Source organism: Zonotrichia leucophrys, chromosome 17, assembly GCF_028769735.1.
Source record: "Zonotrichia leucophrys gambelii isolate GWCS_2022_RI chromosome 17, RI_Zleu_2.0, whole genome shotgun sequence".
NCBI lineage: Eukaryota > Metazoa > Chordata > Aves > Passeriformes > Passerellidae > Zonotrichia > Zonotrichia leucophrys.
This window is the reverse complement of record NC_088186.1, coordinates 5991792-6012634: the sequence shown is the minus strand read 5'-3', so window position 1 is coordinate 6012634 and position 20843 is coordinate 5991792. Positions and strand designations below refer to the sequence as shown.

General features: G+C 57.3%; 4 protein-coding genes across 11 annotated transcripts in view; all 4 read left to right on the top strand.

Moving 5' to 3' along the window:
* Positions 1-7776, top strand: part of EEIG1 (estrogen-induced osteoclastogenesis regulator 1) — a 36482-nt gene extending 28706 nt beyond the window's left edge. For both annotated transcript variants that reach the window (XM_064727490.1, XM_064727491.1), the window contains exons 9-12: positions 171-363; positions 542-663; positions 1775-1844; positions 2726-7776. In XM_064727490.1, the coding sequence (XP_064583560.1) occupies positions 171-363; positions 542-663; positions 1775-1844; positions 2726-2771 (431 nt within the window). In that variant the 3' untranslated portion in view covers positions 2772-7776. The remainder of the gene's footprint in view (positions 1-170; positions 364-541; positions 664-1774; positions 1845-2725) is intronic.
* A 423-nt stretch (positions 7777-8199) lies between these two features.
* Positions 8200-11897, top strand: DPM2 (dolichyl-phosphate mannosyltransferase subunit 2, regulatory). The gene is made up of 4 exons (XM_064727698.1): positions 8200-8305; positions 9026-9115; positions 10723-10825; positions 11104-11897. Exons 1-4 carry the CDS (start codon positions 8303-8305, stop codon positions 11160-11162), a joined length of 255 nt encoding a protein of 84 aa, XP_064583768.1. The 5' UTR covers positions 8200-8302; the 3' UTR covers positions 11163-11897.
* Positions 11898-12989: 1092 nt separating this feature from the next.
* ST6GALNAC4 (ST6 N-acetylgalactosaminide alpha-2,6-sialyltransferase 4) lies at positions 12990-15534 on the top strand. The gene is made up of 6 exons (XM_064727659.1): positions 12990-13071; positions 13371-13447; positions 13674-13853; positions 14010-14422; positions 14541-14648; positions 14730-15534. The coding sequence occupies exons 2-6, from the start codon at positions 13436-13438 to the stop codon at positions 14917-14919; spliced, it is 903 nt and encodes a 300-aa protein (XP_064583729.1). The 5' UTR covers positions 12990-13071; positions 13371-13435; the 3' UTR covers positions 14920-15534.
* Positions 15535-16348: 814 nt separating this feature from the next.
* Positions 16349-20560, top strand: ST6GALNAC6 (ST6 N-acetylgalactosaminide alpha-2,6-sialyltransferase 6). Of its 7 annotated transcripts, none has more exons than XM_064727843.1 (7): positions 16349-16661; positions 17085-17203; positions 18019-18115; positions 18242-18421; positions 18588-18985; positions 19149-19256; positions 19336-20560. In XM_064727843.1, exons 3-7 carry the CDS (start codon positions 18101-18103, stop codon positions 19523-19525), a joined length of 891 nt encoding a protein of 296 aa, XP_064583913.1. In that variant the 5' UTR covers positions 16349-16661; positions 17085-17203; positions 18019-18100; the 3' UTR covers positions 19526-20560. The 7 variants fall into 7 exon arrangements, with proteins under 7 accessions (XP_064583913.1, XP_064583912.1, XP_064583911.1 ...); XM_064727842.1 differs by having other exon boundaries at positions 16350-16613; positions 18051-18115; XM_064727841.1 differs by having other exon boundaries at positions 16350-16655; positions 18051-18115.
* The last annotated feature ends 283 nt before the right edge of the window (positions 20561-20843 follow it).

The following is a 20843-nucleotide window of genomic DNA, read 5'->3' as shown; positions in this document are numbered from 1 at the left end:
TCTGTAATACCCATAATACCAGCCTCCTGCTCAGTCTCTGCCGATGAGCTCACAGATGTCTAAACCTCTGTGTGCAAGGGCAGAAGTGCAGCTGTGGAGCTCCCTGCCTGTCTCTGTGCTGCCAGGAGTGGGAGCAGCAGCAGCTGAGCTCTGTGCCCCTGTGTTGGCAGGTTACAGCACGGAGCACTCCCGCTCCTCCAGCATGTCCGACCTGACCCACCGCCGCAACACATCCACCAGCAGCAGTGCCTCGGGGGGGCTCAGCATGACCGTGGAGTACCCTGAGGGGGGAGAGAGGGAGCACAAGCTGGAGAAGCCACCTCGGCCCCCCAGACCACCCCTGCTGCTGGACAGACCCTCCCGGTGAGTGACAGTGCAGCAAAGACCTGGGAAGGAGAGACAGAACCCGCTCCTTTGTCTCCAGGCAGCAGTGGAATTGTGGCCACTGTGGAGGAGGCTGTGGCCAAGAAATGCAGGGCAGTATGTAGAAGTCTGTGTCTTGAAAAGATGAGTAAGTTTGTCCTGGATTTCCTCTTGCCAGGAGGAAAAAGGATTCAATGGAGAGTCACCCAACGCGAGTGGATGACACCAGGATCGATGCTGATGACATAGTGGAGAAAATAATGCAGAGTCAGGACTTCACAGATGTCAGCAATACTGAAGGTGAGAGGAGAAGCCTCAGAGGGGATGTCTGGGTTGTTCCTTTTGCAGGGCTGCCAAGTGTTTGCAGTCAGATCTGATCTGCCATGGGCTCCCTTCTCCTTTGACGGCTGTTTGCCTTCAGTGCTTGCTGGGTGTTTCTGTGGTAGATAAACCATGTGGGTTTGAGAGCTGCACATGTATTTACAGATAGCTCTTGCTGTTGTTTCACACATGAAGCAGAGATTGAATAGTAGCTCAAACATGCAGGGAGAGAGAGGAAAAACACTGATTCTTAGCACAGTGGAGATGAATTGCATCAGCTGTCTGCACAGCTCCAGTGGCCTTTGTCCAGGGTCAGGCCAAGGGTATTTAGCAAAAGAGAGCACAACTGGAGGGAAAGCAGCACATCTCTACAGAAACATGGGTTACCATGTGCTGGTGATCAGGTCTTTTGAAAAGCTTAAGGAGGAGTTTTCTCCATTGCAGTCACAGCATCTGTTAGGAGAGAACTAATAATGTAACTGCTTTTGTTTTCAGTTTCATTTTCCACTTTAGCATAGAAATTGACCTCTAATCTGATTTTTTTTATCTGAGGTTTTCTGTTAAGTTTTAGACTTGAGCCTAGCTTGTTATCTGTGCTTCATTAATTTACCATTAGTCACCTTAAATTGTTGCACATGGCAGCACTCTTATTATGTGGGGAGTTATACCTCACTCAGTGTGGGTTAGGACCAGACTGGATGCAGCTGCCTCTCCCCAGCAGAACAGGCTGAGTTTCTCCTCCAGTGACTCTACCAAAGCAGTGTGAGGCCCCACATCTAATCTGTTCAGATGTGCATAAGCTGACCAAGAACTTGCATCAATGGAATTGCCTTAAAACAGGCAATGAGTGAATTAATATCTGTCTTTATTCTTCCAAAGCTGCATGTTGTGGAGGTTTCCCTTTGGAGCAAGGAAAGGGTTCCCAGGGGCTCAGTGACTGTGGGAGCACCACCAGGCAATGTGGATGTGCATCTGCTGAGGCACACGTGTTCTGTGCTGATGGTGTGTCTGGGAGGGGAGTTCCTGGCAGCCTCAGCAGTTCTGGATTTTGAGGTCTGATTTCTCTTTTGATTTCCTTTTCTATCTGCAGACAGTAACCTGAGGTTGTTTGTGAGCAGAGATGGAACAACTACTCTGAGTGGTATTCAGCTGGGAAACAGGTAGGTTTCCCAAAAAGCTGGCAGCCAGAGGGGCCCCAGAGAGATTTGTGGGCTCTGTACCTAGGAAACTTGCACTTTTTACTACAGGAGAGATTTCTAAATATCATGTGCTACATGGTGGCTTTATTCCACATTAACAGCCTGGGATCCCTTTGGTGGCAGGCTGCAGTTGCACTCGAGTATGAGCGCAGTTCTCAGCAAGAGCTCAGAGGGATAATGGGATCCTGGTTGCTAGACCCAGGAACAGAAATGAGGAGTGAAAGGACAAAATGGTAGAGGCTGGTTCCCGTTCGTTCCTGAAGGAGGAGCTTTGCCTCCTGCTGGCCCGCAGCAAAACTGCAGCAGAGCGGCATTTATTGTCCCTTCTCCCTGCCCCTTATTGTCCCTTCTCTCTGCCTCTTCCATAACCTTCGAAGGCTTGTTCTCTCATTAAAGCCTTCTGAAGCAATAAAACTTTTTCTTGCCACTATAGCACTTAGTACAGCTCTTGTCCAGTTGTGTTTGAGTCTTTGTTGCATCTTTCCATTGAATTAAAAAGAGCAGTAATGGTAATGCAAAGATGTATCAAGCTGGAAACAAAGCTGGGAGCACAGCAAAGCCAGGCTGGCTGGCCTTGTTTTGGGTGGGATGCTCCCCCTTTGCTGTGTCCTGTACAGAAGGGTTTGTGTGTCACACCCAGCTCTCTCCAGGGCTCTGTTGCTGATTTGCCACCTCTTTGTCCCCTCTGTATTCCAAGGACTGACTTCTCACAAGGCTGGCTCGTTACTGGCAGTGTTCTGAGTGGGCTTAGATGATGTTTGAGAGTGGAGAGCTCTGAATCACAACTTGGTTGCTGAAATGACTGGAAAATAACCAGCCCCTCTCCCCCTCTGCCTCCCCAGGGTCTCATCTGGAGTTTACGAGCCAGTGGTGATTGAAACCCACTAAATGTGAAGAACAGGGTAGAGCTGCTGGACACAGGCCCCCTACCCAGTCTGCTGCCACCTGGATGCCAACCTTTACCTCTCTTCATGCAGCATTCCAGAAGGGATTTCTCCACACCCCTCCCCGTACGTTTGCACTGCAGAACGACTCCGAGACCACTCCAGAACATGCACTTTCCCTGCATTGGCATTGTCCTTCTCTGCTTCCTGGTCCTCCCAGTGCATGCCTTCCCCTGCTCCTGCTCAGACACGAGGTGTCTGTGGGATTTATCCTTGGGCTAGTCCCAGAGGATGTTGCTCATCTGCATCCCTCATTCCACCCATTCACTTGCAGCAGGGGACGTCTCAGTTTCTGTCTCCCCAAAACTTTGGGTTATACCACTGTGAACTCTTCAAACCACTGGGGGTGGGGGAAACCATTCTAACCAAACCCAGAGCTGCTTGTTGGGGACATGGTGACATGGCCACTTGCAGGATGCTTTATTCCATTGACTCTGCAAGGGAACATCACCTCCCAAGGCAATGGTTTTACTGAACAATGTATGCTGTGGTGTACACTTCACCTTCCTATCCTCACATCCCCAAACAACATCTTCTCATAGGAAATACTTCCCAAAAGTGCATTTCAGAAAACTCTACTGCAATCCAGCTGGGAGTTGGTGAACGGTTCAATGTGAGTGCTCATCACACCACTGACTGCAGCAGCCCTTCCACTGCTGGGCATGGAAGGGGGTGTTCATCAACTAGCATTAGCAGGAGCACTTTAGAGCTTATAGATTTTACCTGGAGGAGGCTTCTACTCACTATTCCAGGAGTTTAATCTGTGTTTGCTGGACTGATTCAGCAAATAGTCCTGTTGGAGCTTGGAATACAAAGCCTCTTTCTTTTTTTTTTTTTTTTTTTTTTTGCTTTTTTTCCTTGTTTCATTGGCTCAGGAAGGGAACTGCCCTTCTTGGACTGTGAAAAGAATCTCGTCTGACAGCTTTTCCTTGGGCCAGAGCTGGATGCAGTTGACTGCAGTGGTGTCTCTGTTGAGGTGGTGATGTCAATTGCCTCTCTTGGCCTGTGCCAGTAAGGGATTTGGTGTTGCTTGGCCTTTCTTATCCTGTCAGCAGAGATCTGTGCCTGTGCTGGTTCCTCTTGGGGCTGGGGAGAAGCCACTGTCTCTGCCTTCAAGGGTAGAAGGGGTGTTTGCTGCTGCATTAGCCACAGCAGCTGATCTGACCTGCTCTGTGGTGAGTGAACTCTTGTGACAAGGCTTCAAACTGTTCTCTGGTTATCTTTCAATTGCTCTTCTTTGGGTTTGGTTTCTGCAGTTGTTTGACACTTTTCCCTGCAGTGTGTGGCAGAGATCTGCATCCCTTTCAGCTCCCACTTGGAGATCTCTCCTGGCAGCTGAATTTCCAGCGAGGATCTGGGCAGGCTGTGCTTGCAGCCCTCCCTTACAGAGCCCCTCAGCTGATAAGCTATTTCTGTGTGCTGCCCATTCCTCTTTTGCCAGTGTTCTGTGGCAGCCATGCCCTCTGCAGGACCTGGCTCCCCTCTGGCACTTGTGGCTGTGTGTTCAGGCACACACTCACTGCTCAGCAAGGAAAGGCTTGTTAACTGATCACGTTGTTCAAATTCTGAGTTATTGTAAAGCCTCTTTTAAAGGAGGAAAAAAAAAAAGCATTAACTGTGGTCTCTTTGGCCAGAATGCATGCAGATGAGCTGCTGGAAAAGGGAATCTGGCAGAATGAGAAACAAGGAATGAAAGGGCCTTGATTTAGCTTTTTTTTTTTTACCCTTCTGGCTAAGGATGCTGCATGGGGAGGGTGCTCAGCAGTGTGGTAGAACTATACAGTTGCTTACTCTGTTTTGATGGTTTCTCTCTTGGAGTCAAGAGGCTTCTTTCTGTGTTTGGACAGACCACATATAGGATATGCATCTTTTCCACCCTTTCCCTTCAAAGGGAATTAAATTTGAATTAGGGTAAAAAGGGGATACAGACAACACCTTGGTTTGGTTTAACATAGGGGAAAAGTGTTGGATCTTTTTGAGACTGTCTAGAACAAAAGCTCTTTCACACTTGCTAGGTTTTTTTTTAATGGTGATCTCTTCTTCATTCAGCCTGGGTAGGTTTGGCACTCACTTGCAGGCTGCTGAGCATCCTGCCCTGTTCCTGGGGTGCCACGTGGCTGCAGGAAGGACAGAACTGTTTGTCTTTCTGTCTCCCTGGGGCAGTGCCAGAGAGCCAGGCCTGGCCTGACCGTGTGCTCAGGTCAGGGTGAGGGCAGGAGGAGGCTCGGGCAGCAGGGGCTGCTCTGCCTCTCTGTGCATGGCCCTGCAGGGCTGAGAGCAACTCTGGCTGCTCCCCAGGGGCCAACAAAGCCCCTCAGGAAATCAGATCCAACCAGGACTTGAAAGGAGCAAGCATAAGCCAGGAAAGAGGCTAAAACCCAGCTCATTTTGCTGCTTTGCTTCTGTTCCCATGAGGAACAATGGCAGTCACTGTCAGAGCAGTTGGGATCCCAGGGCATTCCAGACTGGGCTGCTCTGAGGCACTGGCAGCTTGGCATGTCAAGAAATCACTGGGACAGAGGAGGAATATCTTCCCAGCAAAGCAAGAGAAGCAGTTGAGCTTTTGAGAGCACTGGTCTCTTCTTCCCAGGCTGGCAGAGGCACAGCCTGCTCCATCCCATCACTGTGGCCAAGCTGGGCGTGGCTTTGGCTTCTCTCCAGTGGCTTGGCACATCACTGCTTGCATTTCTGATAACTGTGTCCCATAGGGAATTTCCTCCTTGTCTCCACATTAGTCCCTCCACAGATTCTGATCTTTGTGTGGCTTTTTAGCTCTCCTGCCCCTGGTTTTCAGTAAGTAGTCCTGGTCATCCAGCCTTGTGCAGCACGGCTGGGGGAGCTGGAGCAGTCTGTTCCTGTTTGTAGATCCCGTGCAGAGCTCCAGCACAAGCAGTGCCCAGCAGTCCCTGGGCAGCACCCGAGGTGGTGCCTGTGGGGTCCTGGTCCCACACACTCACTGCTGCCTCAGGAAGCTGCATCTCACGAGCACTTTTTTCCTTGTGGCATCCCTGCTGCCTGCTCCTTGTTGTACTTTGAACATTTAAGAAGTGAATCAGTTTCCAGACCCAAACCGCTGGCTAGTTTCCTTTGGGTTTTTCTTTTTTGTTGTGAAGTTTATGGAATTTTTTTTTTATACAAACCCAGCAGGCTGGTGTTTTTTTTTTTTTTTTTGACTGCATTGTTTCATTGATATTTTATTTCAGGGGGGGCTTAGGGGGGGAATGTTCTTCCCCACATTGTTCCCCTTCTCAGGGGATTCAGAGGTGGCTTAAACAAGTAAAAGAACCTTATTGGCAAGACTCTGCATCCCCTGGGTCTCTGATGCTGACGAGCAGAGCTGCTCATGCCTGGCTGGCCCTGGAGAGCAGAGCTGGCTCTCTGCTTCAGTCTTGGGATCAGGCAAAACATGTGAGCTCTGCTCCTGGTTTCCAGACCTTTAGTTGGTGGAAGCACATTGCAAAGCGTTAGGAAATTCAGTGTAACTTTTTTACTAACTTCTTTTCTTTTTTTAAAACCAATATAAAACTGAGTGTCCAGAAGAATAGGCTTAGTCATTTCTTGGTGAAGGAGATGGATTTCAGTTGGAAATTGTGATGGGAAAAGGGAGGAGAAGGATGTTGCTCCCTCATCATCATCTTTTGCATGGTCAGCACTTTAAATGGGGGCCTCGTGCTGTTCTGACCCTTGGAGTGATGGGCAGCAGGCGTGTGATTTCTCCCTCCCCTCATTGCCACATCACTTTGCCCCCTGCAGACAGGTTAACAAGCCCTTTTAAACGTTTGCTTCAGTTTTTAGAGGGTTCCAAACCAGGTGGAGGCCTGAAGAAATAGTATTTCATTCTCATCTGAATAGGAGGGGGTTGACTTTTTTATTTATTTTGTCGTTGCTGTTTCTTTTTAAGCGGGTGGCAGCGCAGCTGGTCTCTGCGCTGCTGCCAGGAACCTCTGGGAAAACCTCACTCCAGGTACGCTAGAGCACCACAGTGAAACCCCTCCTGGTGAGGGGCTCCCCTGCCCTCCTGGCTGCCTTACCTGGGGCTGCAGCCCCCCCTGGACCCCTCCTGCCCCTCCCTGCTGCCCCTCCTGGTCTCTAGCTGAGCTCTTGCTCTGGTGACCGCGCCCTTTGGACAAGGCCAGTCCCCAGGGACAAGTTCCTACAAACTCTGCCTGGTTGCAGGTGTTTGTCCTTGAGAAGCCACTTTCCCTGGCTGTGGGGAGGGATTGATGAGTGCAGAATTCCCCCCACCTCCCTGCTGAGAGCTGTGTCCATCAGCCCCCTCCCTGCGCCCCCCATCCCGCTGCCCGCGGAGCAGCAGGACTGGAAACCTGGGAAATGAAAAGGAATTTTGGGATGAAGCTCTGAGCGAGGGATGAGCCTGGGAACTTGCCTCAAACACGTGGAATAATGGTAGAGCCCGTATTTTTGTGGGGGGAGGGAGGGGAAGGGGAGATCATGTTTTATTTTCTTGAAAGTGAATTGAGCTTGGTGACCTTCGGCTGAGGCGCACTCGATTTGTATCAGATTCTATAGAGAGATGGCTGATATTTTTGGAAAGGGAATGGGTCTATGCAAACTTCCAAAATTGCTTGAAAGATAGTTTAACATTTTTTTACTTTGAAAAATCTAAAGATAAATCTAACTTTTGTCTTAAAGCAGAAGTGCGTTTAGAAAGAGAAGCTACTTCCACTGCTCTATTTTGATGATGATTCTTGGAAAGTTTGGGCTGGAGGGAATGACTATTTTTCACCATTTCTATCTTGCTCCTCTAGTTTTTTTGTTTCTTTTTCTAACGGAATGCTGTGCCGTCTTTGATTCAACAGATCGTGTTTGTATTTTCTGTATCTGGTTCCTAATGTAGAGAAATAACAAATATATGAGGAAATCAGTATAATGTCAAATGTTGTTATGGTTTGGGGGAAAAATAAAGGTTTTTTTGGTACTTCACACTGATTCTTCTTGCTCTGTTTCTTGTTTTAAATGCTGTGGGGTGAGTGAGGCATGCTTGACCTAAATAGTTTGGGGTTGGGATGTCAGGATGGCTGGGGCTGGTGTCAGGATCCATCACCACCCCAGGTCCGGGCACGGGTGCTGGATGCAAACAGAGTGCCCGGTCCGCGGGTGAAGGCAACGGCACCGGGAGCAGCAGGAGCTCGGAGCGGTGACAAGGTTCGCGGGCCTGCGGCTGAGACAAAGAGCCCTCCGTTAACGGGGTGCTGAGCGCTTCTCTCCCGCGTTCCCCGGACCATCCTCTCCGCCCCGGTCCCGTCCCGTCCCCGCCGCTCTCTCTGTCGCGGTCCCGTTCCGCTCCCGCCCTTTCGCGGCCCCGGGAGGTGACGGAGCTCGGGGCGGGGCCTGGTGCGCGCCCCGCCCACCGCCGCCGCTGATTGGCCGCTCTTGGGGCGGGATTGGCGCACCGCTCGCTGATTGGCTGCCGCGCCGGAAAGGCGGGACCGGCGGGGAGGAGGCCGGGGCGCCATGGTGAGTGCGGGCCCGGCCCGGAGCGAGCGGGACCCCGCGGCGGGGAGGGAGGGTCGGTCCGGTCCGGTCCGTGCTCGCCCCCTGCTCGGCACGGGGGGCTTGGGCCGAATCGCGGCCCGGAGCCTTGGCCAGGCTCCCTGACTGGAGAGACCGGGCCCGGCCGCCGCCCGGGAGCGGCCCCCGGGATGCGGTGTATGAGCCGGCTCAGGGAGCTGTGACGGTGATCGCAGGCGTCTTAGGATGAGGGAAGAGATAAGGATCTGACTCCATGTTTCAGAAGGCTTGATTTATTATTTTATGATATATATATTATAGTAAAACTATACTAAAAGAATAGAAGAAAGGATTTCATCAGAAGGCTGGCTAAGAATAGAAAAAGAATTATAACAAAGGCTTGTGATTGACCGAGACAGTCCGGACAGCTGGACTGTGATTGGCCATTAATTAGAAACAACCACATGAGACCAATCACAGATGCACCTGTTGCATTCCACAGCAGCAGATAATCATTGTTTACATTTTGTTCCTGAGGCCTCTCAGCTCCTCAGGAGAAAAAACCCTAAGGAAAGGATTTTTCATAAAATGTGTGTGTGACAGGGCACAGCTGCCCCTGGTACATCATCCCTGGCCGTGCCCCTGTCCCCGGTCACACTCCCAGCCACAGAGCCCTGATCCGCTGGGGCCCCAGCGTGGTGATCCCGCTCTGTCTCTCCCTTGCAGGCCACAGCGACGGACCAGCTGGTTGGGTTTGGCTTGGTCGCCTTCAGCCTCGTCCTCTTTGTTTACTACACCCTCTGGATCATCGTTCTGGTACGCGGCTCCTCTGGCCAATATAACCCCAGTCATTCCATTCTCAGGTGTTTCCCCGCCCTTTGTTCAGGCGATGATGTGGCTGTGTGCCCAAAAGACTTTTGACTTCTGGGGTAAAAATGTCAAGGCAGATCTTCCTCTGTGTGCTTGCACTGTCCTTGTCCCATCTGGGTGTTCCTGGCCTTGCCTGGGCAGGACCAAACATTGATTGTGGTGCCCACCTGCTCTTCCAAGGCCAGGGCTGGAGGAGCCACTGGGAAGAGCTGAAGCCTGGCCCTGATGGAGGTGTAGTCATCAATGTTCACATCCCCCAGATTCCTGGTTCTGGTGGAAGATGACAGAGGGAGACATAGGAAGAGACAAATCTTAACAAATCTGGTCGGGAGGACAAGAGTTTAGGGAATGCAGGGCTCTGGGAAAGTGAGGCTGCCCATTTCTGGGGACACATCAGCTGAGCTCACTGGTGATTTTCTCCCTGGAAAGAAACTTCTCCCCATGAGCTTTCCGGGTCCGAGAGGCCAGGTTCAGCCTTGGACTGATGTCTGAACTCCCACCAGCTTCCCCTCCAACTCCAGGGGGTTTGAATTCCCCTCTTGCATCGCTCACTCTGCTGCCTGATCTGTGTCTGTGCTCCTGATCCATGTCTGTGCTCCCAATCCTTGTCTGTGCTCCCGGCTTTCCCAGAGCTGTCGGAGCATTCCCAGCCTCACGGTGCTCCCAGAGCTGTAGGATTATTCCCATCCTCACATCCTCACAGTGCTCCCAGATCTGCAGGATCATTCCCATCCTCCCAGCGCTCCCAGATCTGTAGGATTATTCCCATCCTCCCAGCGCTCCCAGATCTGTAGGATTATTCCCATCCTCACAGCATTCCCAGAGCTGTAGGATTATTCCCATCCTCACAGCATTCCCAGATCTGTAGGATTATTCCCATCCTCACAGTGCTCCCAGAGCTGTAGGATTATTCCCATCCTCACAGTGCTCCCAGATCTGTAGGATTATTCCCATCCTCCCAGCGCTCCCAGATCTGTAGGATTATTCCCATCCTCACAGCATTCCCAGAGCTGTAGGATTATTCCCATCCTCCCAGCGCTCCCAGATCTGTAGGATTATTCCCATCCTCCCAGCGCTCCCAGATCTGTAGGATTATTCCCATCCTCACAGTGCTCCCAGATCTGTAGGATTATTCCCATCCTCACAGCATTCCCAGATCTGCAGGATTATTCCCATCCTCACAGTGCTCCCTGGTGTCCAGAGCCTTCCACGGCCTCAGCACGGGGATCCTGCTGGGATAACCTGGAGCAGAGCTGGTGCCAGCTGCTCCCTTCTGCAGAGGGACAGGGATTTGCTGTTCTGCACCAGCAGCTCTGCCCACCCCAAACCCCCGGGGCTGTGGGACCCGGTGCCAGCCCCAGAGTGCCCCTCATTGTCCCCTGACCCCCAAACCTTCACTGCCCACCCCCTCTTGTCTCTGTGGCCGTGCCCCCTGCAGGTCTGGGCACCTTTTTCAGCCATCTCACCCCAGACATTCCCATGTTTGTCCCAAACCCTCGAGGCTGCCCTGGAGGTGTTGTGGGCACCTGCTGACCCCCTGTGTGTCCCTGCAGCCCTTCATGGACAGCGACCATGGGATCCACCAGTTCTTCCTGCCTCGGGAATACGCAGTTATCATCCCCGTGGCAGCCGGGCTGCTGCTGCTGCTATTTATAGGTGAGAGTTGTTTCTGTGCTTCTAATTAGAAACTTCTAAATTAGGACGAGAGAAGAAGGTTGCTGGGGTTTAGTTAATGTGTGACACTCACAGCACTCTCTGTGGTTACTGTTGCAGCTTAGCCTGGCACGGGGGCTGTGTTTGTGTGTGGTTTTTGGCTGTTTGAGCCTCTGGACAGCAGAATTTTCTTGCTCTCTCTGTTGAGATTCTGTTTCTCATTGGCAGGTGGTGTGGAATTAAAAGTTTCCTACCTGAATCAGTTCTCTCTGTCTTGGCAGGTGTTTTTATAATGTTTGTCACGTGGAAGAGCAGGAAACCCGCCAAGAAATCAGACTGAAGGCCCAGCTGAGGAGATGGGGAGGTGCCCACGCTGCAGCATCACAGCCAGGAAAAGACTTTTCCTGCAGCTCCAGGCAGACATCTCCAAGGTGCCCAGCACTGAGCTGCTCCCACGTTCCCTCCTGCAGAGACTAAACCTGTAGTTTACAATTCACTGACCAAAGAGAAGCAGGATTCATCCAAGGCTCATCAAGAGAGGGACCAGAGGCCCTGCTGAGGGAGCTGCTCCCCAGCTGGGGCTGCCCTGCCCACTCTGGGCACTCCTTCCCTTCAGCTCTGGCTCAGCCCAGTAGTTTGTTCCTTCTGGGAATTTTATTTAAAAGTTTACCTACAGTTTGTGGGGTTTTTTTGGTTCAAGTCTGAAAGGAGAGAAATTACACTTTGGGCTTGGAAAGGATAGGTTTGCCTTCTGCATTTGCTTCTGGAAGGGCTGATCACGGTGCTGGGGGCTCTTGCCCTTCTGAAGAGGGACTCCCATGAGGCTGGGTGTGCAGAGGGAGCAGGGACAGTGCTGCCTCTGTGTCCCACCCAGCTGAGGGGTGGGGAGGAGATGTCCTGGATCACAGGGAGGTGCTGGGTGTGGTTCCCACCACAGCTCTCAGTCCTGGTTCCTCCATGTGCCAGCCAGGCTGGGGCTGAGCAGGCAGTGTGGTGGCAGTGTCCTTCCCCTTGGGGTTCCTCTCCTGGGCCATGGCAAGCAGGCCCACCCTTAATAAACGTCTGCAAGGTCTCACTCCCTGTCCTCTGCCATGCCAAGGGGTGCCACAAGCCTGCCAGGGTGGGCTCAGCTGCATGGCCCTGGCAGTTCATGGCATTATCCTGCTGAAAAGTCCTGCTGGGGAGGTCAGGCAGGGAAGCACCAGAGACAACCTGGCCAAAAACGCTGGTTCTGCCCTGCCTGGGGCTGCTGCACCCTGCCTGGGTAGGCAGATCTGGGGCACTCCAGCCCTTCTTGCATGTACTGTGAGCTTCCTACCAGCAGCATGTCCCACACTGGGGACATCCCATCCAGCCTGGGCTGGTGCTGGTGGCCTGGGACACCCCGAGGGCCACAGCTGAGCCTGGCTGCAGGAGCCAGCAGAGGGGCCAGAGGTGAGGCTCTGCCTGGGGTTTGTTTCCAGCTCTTGCAGAGGCTGCCAGGCCGTGCTGAGCTGTCGAGCCCCTTGCTGCCCTTCCTGCTGCTCACCTGCAGGCTCAGCCCATCCCTCAGGGCTGGTTTTGGGTTGGGCAGAAGGAAGCAAAGAGTGGAAGAATTCCCTGGTGACTGAGCAGCTGTTGGTGTGACCTCTCCCTCCAGCCTTGCTTCCTGTGCAGGAGCCCAGTGCTGTCCCTGTCACTTCCTCTGTGCTCCCAGGCCTGTTCAGGACAATGGGGGGGTGCTTTCAAGGTTACATCTCACGTTTCTTTATCTCCAGTGGGAGAAATCCGATGCCCCCCCCCAGGCCAGCAGGCAGCTCGCTCTGGGAACACTTCCCATGGGTGCTCTGTGGCCTGACCCGGTCAGGAGGGGCGGCAGGTGATGGGCCTGGGGCCATTGGGTGGGCTCTGGGCTGCCTCGCCTGCCCTGCTCCCACTCCTGAGCCATCGTGGTGTCCCCGGGCTCATCGGGAGCCGCGGTGCAGGAGGTGAGAGAGCCCAGGGCACAGGGAGGCTGCAGGAACCCCGAGCGAGAGGGGGAAGAACCCTGGGCTGGCTGCCGAGGCACACGGCGGGGATCGGTACCGGGACACACGCGCTGCGTGCGCCGGGCACGGGCACGGCGGGCGCGCCCCCGAGGAGCGGGGTCGCGGGGCGGGGCGGGGGCGGTCCCGGTGCCGGTTCCGGCAGTGCCCGCTCGGCTCCGCCCCCCGCGGCCCGGCAGCCCCGCTCCGGGCGGGATGCGGGAGCCGCCGGTGGATCCCGGCTCGGTGAGTGGGGCCGGCACCGCCAACCGGGGATGCCGCGCCGGGGAGACCCCCCGGGCCCGAGCCCTGCCCGGCGGGGCGGCACCCGCGGGGCACGGGAGGAACGGCACTCGGAGCGGGGAACTGCACACGTGGGGCACCCCGGGGAATGCGAATGGGATGCGGGGAGGGATCCCGGTAATAGCCTCGGGGGGGTCCCGGCATGAGGCGTGGAAGGGAACCCCGGGCGCTGGGAACCGGGGCGATGCCGGCAGCCGGATCCCGGATCCCGGGTGCCGCCGCTGAGCCCGCTCCGCTTGCAGGGTGCGAGCTCCCGCCCTGCCGGTGACCCCCGGCGCCCGCCCGGGGATCCGCCAGCCCCCCGAGTATGAAGACGCTGGTGAGTACCCGCTGGGCAGGGGAGAGGGGCCGGGGGCTGAGCCCGGCTGCTGCCGGTGCCCGCGGGCGGTACGGAGTCCGTAGGGCACGGAGTGAGCCGGGCCCGGCACCCCGCACACCTCAACACCCTCCGAGCGGCAGCTCCCCCGTGGCCGCGGGGCCACCGGTACCGGCACGGGCCGGTGCTCGTGGGCAGGCCCGGAGAGCTCCCCCCGCTCTGCTCCCAGGTCCGGCTCTTCCTCACGCTGGTGTGCGCGGCGGTGGCGGCGGTGCTGTACATCCTGCTCGGCTCCCACACCCCCGTGCAGCGCTGCTGCTCGGCCCCGGCGCTCCGGGACAGCCCCGCCACGGCCAGGGCTGACAGCGTCCGCAGCTTCCCGGGCTACAGCCGCGTTCCCGACGGGAAGGTGCGTGCGGATGGGGCAGCGCTGGGCCAGCTCGGCCCACCTGTGCCTCAGTTTCCCTGACCTTTGGGAAGGGCGGGCAGGGGATCCTGGACGGTGCAGGGTATCCTGCGGTGTATCCTGGACGGAAGGAGGAACTGACGGTGCCTCTCCCCACAGCCGCTGGAGCGAGCGCGGTGCCGCCAGTGCGCCATCGTCTCCAGCTCGGGGCAGATGCTGGGCTCGCAGCTGGGCCAGGCCATCGACGGGCAGGAGTGCGTCCTGCGCATGAACCATGCCCCCACCGCCGGCTACGAGCAGGACGTGGGGGCCCGCAGCACCATCCGGGTGGTCTCACACACCAGCGTCCCCCTGCTGCTGGGCAACCAGCCCTACTTCTTCCAGCAGTCCCAGGAGACCCTTTACTTCATCTGGGGGCCAGCAAAAAAGATGAGCAGGGAGAAGATGGGCTCAACCTACCAGGCTCTGGTCAAGGTGATGGAGAAGTACCCCCAGCTGCAGATCTACACCCTGACCGAGGAGAAGATGACATACTGTGACGATGTTTTCCAGAATGAGACAGGGAAGAACAGGTACTGCTGATTCCTGAGGTCAGGAGGTCTCATTGGGTCCCCCATCAAGCACCCGTAGTGGTGGCACTACCACCCGGGTGGGTGCCACCAACTCCAGTGTGACCATGATGCCTTTCAGGATGAAATCCGGCTCCTTCCTGAGCACGGGCTGGTTCACCATGATCCTGGCCATGGAGCTGTGCGAGCAGATCTGTGTCTTTGGCATGGTCAGCGACAGCTACTGCAGGTGTGCGGGGCTGGCAGGGGCAGGTGTGGGGTGCTCTGGTGTCCCCCCGAGTCCCACACTCACCCTGTGCCCTCCTGCCAGGGAAAAGAACCACTCCAGCGTGCCGTACCACTACTTTGAGAAGGGCAGGCTGGACGAGTGCAGGATGTACCTGACGCACGAGCAGGCTCGGCGCGCCGGGCACCGCTTCATCACCGAGAAAGCCATCTTCTCCCGCTGGGCCAAGAGGGGGAACATTGTCTTCAACCACCCATCCTGGTCAGGCAGGTAGGGCGCTGCCACGGCGTGAGGCGGCAGGAACCTCGGCGCAGGGCAGCTCTCCTCCTGCAGCAACACGTCCCAGCTCTGCCGGTGGCACGGCTGGACACCTCCTGCCAAGCCCTGGAGCAGGGAGTCTCCGTCTCTGCACAGCAGTGCCTGTTTCCCAGCTGGTGGAGGGGCTGGGAACCCCCTGTTGGTACATGGTGGGCATGAGCTGGACCCATGCAGCCCCACCAGCTCCAAATGTCTGCCTGGATGGAGCCAGGGAGACCTGGTTTTCTGCTCTCTCTACTAGGAGGAATATTTAATGCAGGATTAGACGTGCTGCTGGACTCCAGCAGGACATGGGACAGAAATGCTCAGCCCTGCCAGGGCCACAGACCTGTGCCTCTCACAGGGACGAAGCTCTACTGTGTTCCTCGCCTCACCTGTACCCTCTGGACAGTGCTGGGTGTGGGGTGCAGGCACCTGGATCCAGGCTCTGCCTTCTGCTGCTTGGTGCCTGCAGCCCCTCAGCTGGAAACCCGGAGCCACCTGTGCCCTAGGGGCTATGAATTGCCTTGTCACAAGTGTCCTTGGATTCAGACCAAAGCAAACGTGGCCATTAAAATTGTTTTTAATTCAGTGATGCCCCTTGCTGTGCCCCTTGTGGCTGAAGGACAGGACAGGGAGTGAGGTAGGGGGGACACTCAACACCTCCTCACAGGCTGCCAGGCTATAAATAAGAGGGGGAGGTGACAAGGGGGTAGAGCTGAGCCTAAACTTGGAAGGGGGTGCTGAAAGCAGTTGAGGTTATTTGGAAACCAGCAGCTGCATCTCTCAGGATGGGTGCTGGGTCTGGGGATCCTCAGTCTCACAGAGCTCAGTGCTACTGGGCTGTCACAGGGCACTGGCAGCTCCCATGTCCCTGGAGAGCTGGGACAGGCCATGTTGGTGCATGGCCCTGAGCCCACAGCAGCACTTGGAACACGTAAACAGATGCCATATGTTTGGGATGTCCTGGTGCTGTCTGGGGGGCCAGGGGCGAGAGGAGGAGCAGAGATGAGAGGGGTGCAGTGAAGAGCAAGTGGTGCAGAACTGGGGGTGCTGCCAGGGCTGCTTCCTGCAGGGCAGTGCAGCACAGGAGCCCATGGAGCTCACACCTGCCACCTCAGCTTCCCCAGCCCTGCGCAGGGCAAGGCAGCACCGGCACAGCGGGGCCACAATCGCTCTGGACACGCCTCAGGGATGCCGGTCCCTGCCAGCGGTGGAGCTCTCCCCGTGCGCCACGAAACCTCCCCGAGCGGGGCCCCGAGCGGCGCGGGGGAGATGCGGGGGAGACCTCGGCATGCCAGCAATGCGGGCAGGCACGGCGGGCTGCTCCTGGCACGGGCAGCGCTGCCGCTCCCCATCCCCGCTGCCCGCACCGGTGCCCTCGGGGGATCAGTCCCGGTCTTTCCCGGCGGCAGTCCCGATCCCGGGAGGGCGGCACTAGGATCTCCCCGGGATCGGGAGGGCGGCACTAGGACCCGGCGGTGCTCCCGAGCCCGGGAGGGGGGCACTAGGACCCGGCGGTGCTCCCCCATCTCGGGAGGGCGGCACTAGGACCCGGCGGTGCTCCTGAGCCCGGGAGGGGGGCACTAGGACCCGGCCTGGGCGGCGGCAGCGGCGCGCTCGGTATCGGCGGCGCTATCAGCAACGGCAGCGATATCAGTAACGGCCGCGGTAACGGGACCGGCATCGGCAGCGCTATCAATATCGTCAGCGGTATCGGTATCGGCAGCGGTACCGGGGCGCTCTGCGGGCCGGAGCGGCCGGTGGAGCTCGCGCGTCCCCGCCGGGCCCGTTCAGCCGGTGCAGGGGCGGAACGCGGGGGGGAAGCGGCCCCTGCCCCCGGGGCCGGTACACGGGGCATGGAGGGGCAGGAGGGGTCCGGGGATGGAGGGGCAGGAGGGGTGCGGGAATGGAGGGTAGGAAGGGTGCGGGAATGGAGGGTAGGAAGGGTCCGGCTCCCTCCCGTGCCGCCGTGGCCGGGGGCGGGGGATGCTGCCCGGGGCGGGGGAGGACTCGCCCGTAGGAGCGGCGGGAGGTTCGCACCCCGGCCCGGGCGGGTTTTCCCTTCCCGGAGGGTTCGCATCCGGGGCTGGGGGACCCCGGCGGAGGAGGGCCCGGCTCTGGAGCAGCCTTTTCCCGCAGAGCGACGATGTGAGCCCCGGTGCCGGCATGGCCGAGCCCGCCGGAGGGCCCGGGCAGCGCCCGCCGCCCGCGGGGCGCAGGAGGTGACGGACTCTCCATGAGAGCCCCCGGCAGGCGAGGTAAGGCCGCCGGGACCCTCCGTGCGGTTCCACATGGCCCGAGAGCTGCAGGGAGCGAAGTGGGGTCCGGGAGTGGGGGTCCCACAGCGATCACAGCCTTTGCACAACGAAGCCGCTCAGCATCACCGGCCTGGCCTGGGCTCCCGGGCAGGCTGGTACCTGCTGGCACCGCCACCGGCCCTGAGAGCGTTTCGAGGTGTCAGCTCCCCCCAGGGGTTGATCTCAAGCTGTTGCATAATTTTCCGTGTGACAATTAGTAAAGAGGAGGCTTCAGTGGGTTTTAATTTCCATTTGCTTGGAGCGTTCCAGGAACGGCTGGGGCTCACTAACCAGGGCTCCCAGAGCTAAACTGGGTCAGTCCACTTGGAGTGGAAGTAAGAGTTGGTTCTGGGGCTGGAGAGTACCTGCATGTCTGCTGGATGCAATCCCATGCATGCACTGAGTGGGGTGAGTGCGTTCCTCCCATTCCCTCCTGATCCAAGGCTCCTGTGGCAGTGGTTTTAATGGAATTTCACTGCACGAGCAGCAGGTTGACCCTCCCTAACCCTGCGGTTCGAGTGGTTTCATCCCCACGAGGGGAGGATAATCCTCCCTGCACAGAGTTTAACGTGGGGATTCCCCAGGCTGGGTTTGGCTCTTCCACACCCCGGAGTCTGCCCAGCCCCTGTCAACAGCATTTCTTTCCCCCTCATAAATTCCAGGGGATTGTTCTCCTCTTCAGAGGGGGACCTGGAGATATGTCCTGTGTACCTGTCCCCCCACCAGCCTGGCATGGGGACAGTGGGCCAGGCTGGGGGTGACCACACTCCTTGCAGGGCCAGGCTGGGGGTGACCACACTCCTTGCAGGTGCTCGCGGGTCACCGGCAATCGCTGTGTGCTGAGGCTGGCACAGAGACATGAGTGGCAGCACGGTGAGTGCCAGAGAATCCCCTCGGGGCCCTCCTGGGTCAGCAGGCACCCTGCTGGAGGTGCCTTGGGAGAGGGGTGGATGCCCCCCGCGGGTGGGGCAGCGGCTGACGCTGTCCCCCCGCCCGCAGAGCCAGCGCGCCGCCGCCCTGGGGGTCCTCTTTGCCCTGATCATGTTGCTGATCATCTACAGCTCCGGCAACGGGAGCGAGGTGTTCCCCTACAGCCGCCTGCGGGGCAGAGCCCGCCGGCCCCCCGACCTCAAGAAGTGGGGGGTGAAAAGCGGGTACCTGCCTGTGTGCGGGAACAAGGTACGGGCTGGGCAGCGGGGCTGGGGCTGGGCGGTGACACAGGGGCTGTCCCTCTGCTGGCATCCTGCCCAGCTGTCCCCTCCTGAAGCCAGCGGCTCTGCAGGGAACAGTGCCCTGCCCACAGTGACACCAAAAGTCACCTGCTGACGGCATTTAACATCACCAGACCCTGACCGCCCGCTGCCACCAATGCGTCATTGTCACCAGCTCCAGCCACCTGCTGGGCACCCACCTGGGCACGGCCATCGACGGGGCTGAGTGCACCATCCGCATGAACGACGCTCCCACCACGGGCTACAGTGCTGATGTGGGCAACAAGACCAGCTTCCGTGTGGTGGCCCACTCCAGCCTCTACCGTGTCCTCAAGCGGCCCCAGGAGTTCGTCAACAAGACCCCGGAGACCATGTTCATCTTCTGGGGGCCGCCCACCAAGATGCAGAAGAGCCTCCTGAAGATCATCCAGCGCGTCTGCGCCTCCTTCCCCAACATGACAGCCTATGTTGTCTCTCCCGGCCGCATGAAGCAGTTTGATGAGCTGTTTCGGGGAGAGACAGGGAAGGACAGGTACCTCAGAGCCACCTCCTGTGCTGTGCCCCCTTTTCTGCAGGTTCCCAAGACAGAGCTGACTCTCAGAGCTGCAGCATTGAGCTGGGGCTCACTGCGGCACACTGGGGACACTGAGGGGGTCCATTATCCACATCACCTCACTGTGGTTTTTCCTCCCCAGGGAGAAATCTCGCTCGTGGCTCAGCACTGGCTGGTTCACCATGGTGATCGCAGTGGAGCTGTGCGACGCCATCCACGTCTATGGCATGGTGCCACCCAGCTACTGCGGGTGAGGAGACCCCCATGCCCCCACCCCAGCCCCCTGACCCCACCACGGGGCTCACCCCACGTTTCTCTGCCCCCTGCAGCCGCCACCCCCCACCCCGCCGCCTGCCCTACCACTACTACGAGCCCAAGGGCCCCGACGAGTGCACGACCTACATCCACAACGAGCGGAGCCGCCGCGGCAACCACCACCGCTTCATCACCGAGAAAAGGGTCTTTGCCAGCTGGGCCGGCCTCTACAACATCACCTTCTCCCACCCCTCCTGGACCTAGGGGCTGCCCCACGCCTGCTGGGCAGCTGGGGGTGGATGGATGGGGGTCCCCTGCATCCCCCTGGCAGTGGTGGCATCAGGCGCCACAGGACCGCTGCTGTTGTGCATGGTGGCTCCTGGCACCTGGGATGAGTTGGGTTTTGAGCTGTGTTTTGGGGATCAGGTGGTGAATGTAAGATTTGGGGTGTCCCCTGAGCTGGGTTTTGGGGATCAGGCGGTGAATGTAAAACTTGGGGTGTCGCCCCTCCCTGTGCAGGATACTTGGGGGTGATATCCTGCCCCATCCTGATCCATACACATTGCAGCCCCTGTGAGGCTCTAAGGGGATTCCAGGTTCCCTCGGCTCAGTTTTGGTTTGCAAAGCTTCTGGGGTCACCACAGAGACTTTCCCCCAACTGTCTGGGTGAGGAGACTCCTCTTGGAGCTCAGCCCCCCCCACCATCCCCAGCCCCTCATTCCAGACCTCAGTCATCCTTCCCACAGCAGAACCCCACAGTTTTTGGTGGGACCCCACAGGGGTGACATTACCACCCTCCCTGTCCCAGCACCCCAAAACCACCAGCCCCTCCCAGCACCGCTGTGCCCCACACTGCCAAAACCTTTTTGAACTGAAAGATGGGATTTTTGGGAGCTTTTTGGAGGTTTTGGCTTTTTTTCTCCCCACTTCTAATCCCGGGGTCTCTGCTTGGGTTTCCTGGATGAAGGAGTGAGCAGGGGCTGCTCATTAGTAGAAACAAAGTGCCAGCAGCTGCTTATAAACAACTTAGAAGTGGGCAGGTAGTGGGGGGCAGTGGTGCCTCTTGGCACCCTGTGTCCGGGACAGGACTTTGTCCCTAATTTCTCAGCAGCAGAGAAGCTGATCTGGGGAAAGCACCTAAATATGGCATGTTTGGGTGCTGTGCCTTGGCAGGAATCCATTCCTCAGTTTCCCTCTGGCTGTGGTTTTGGGGGGCTCAGTGCTGGGGGAAGCAGTGGGGCACCCATGTTTTGTAATTGTTTGTACAGGAATAAATATTGCTGCAGTCTGGTACCTTGAGCCTGGCTCTGGACGGGATTTTGGGGATGATGGCAGTGACCCCAGCAATACTGTCCCCCGTGGGGACACTCAGGTGACCAGCATGTCCAGGTGGGATCCATGTCCAGTCCCTCACTGATTCCAGCTCTGACAGTGACAGGTGACACCTGAGACCTCCCTAGCTTGTGTCACCTCACCCCCAGCCAGGTGCCCTGGGGTCACAGGGTCTTGGGAAGGGGTCTCTGCAGCCACAGAGGAGGAGGAAGGGCAGGTGAGTGCCAGGACTGAAAGATCACCAGTGCCT

Bases quoted from the DNA above. Each gene is read 5' to 3' on its own strand.
- DPM2 (XM_064727698.1), top strand. The intron at 9,116-10,722 runs GTACGCGGCTCC...GTGTCCCTGCAG, and splicing joins CCCTCTGGATCATCGTTCTG to CCCTTCATGGACAGCGACCA. The intron at 10,826-11,103 runs GTGAGAGTTGTT...CTGTCTTGGCAG, and splicing joins GCTGCTGCTGCTATTTATAG to GTGTTTTTATAATGTTTGTC.
- ST6GALNAC4 (XM_064727659.1), top strand. The intron at 14,423-14,540 runs GTACTGCTGATT...GATGCCTTTCAG, and splicing joins AATGAGACAGGGAAGAACAG to GATGAAATCCGGCTCCTTCC. The intron at 14,649-14,729 runs GTGTGCGGGGCT...CCCTCCTGCCAG, and splicing joins GTCAGCGACAGCTACTGCAG to GGAAAAGAACCACTCCAGCG.
- ST6GALNAC6 (XM_064727843.1), top strand. The intron at 18,422-18,587 runs GTACGGGCTGGG...TAACATCACCAG, and splicing joins TGCCTGTGTGCGGGAACAAG to ACCCTGACCGCCCGCTGCCA. The intron at 18,986-19,148 runs GTACCTCAGAGC...TTTCCTCCCCAG, and splicing joins GGAGAGACAGGGAAGGACAG to GGAGAAATCTCGCTCGTGGC.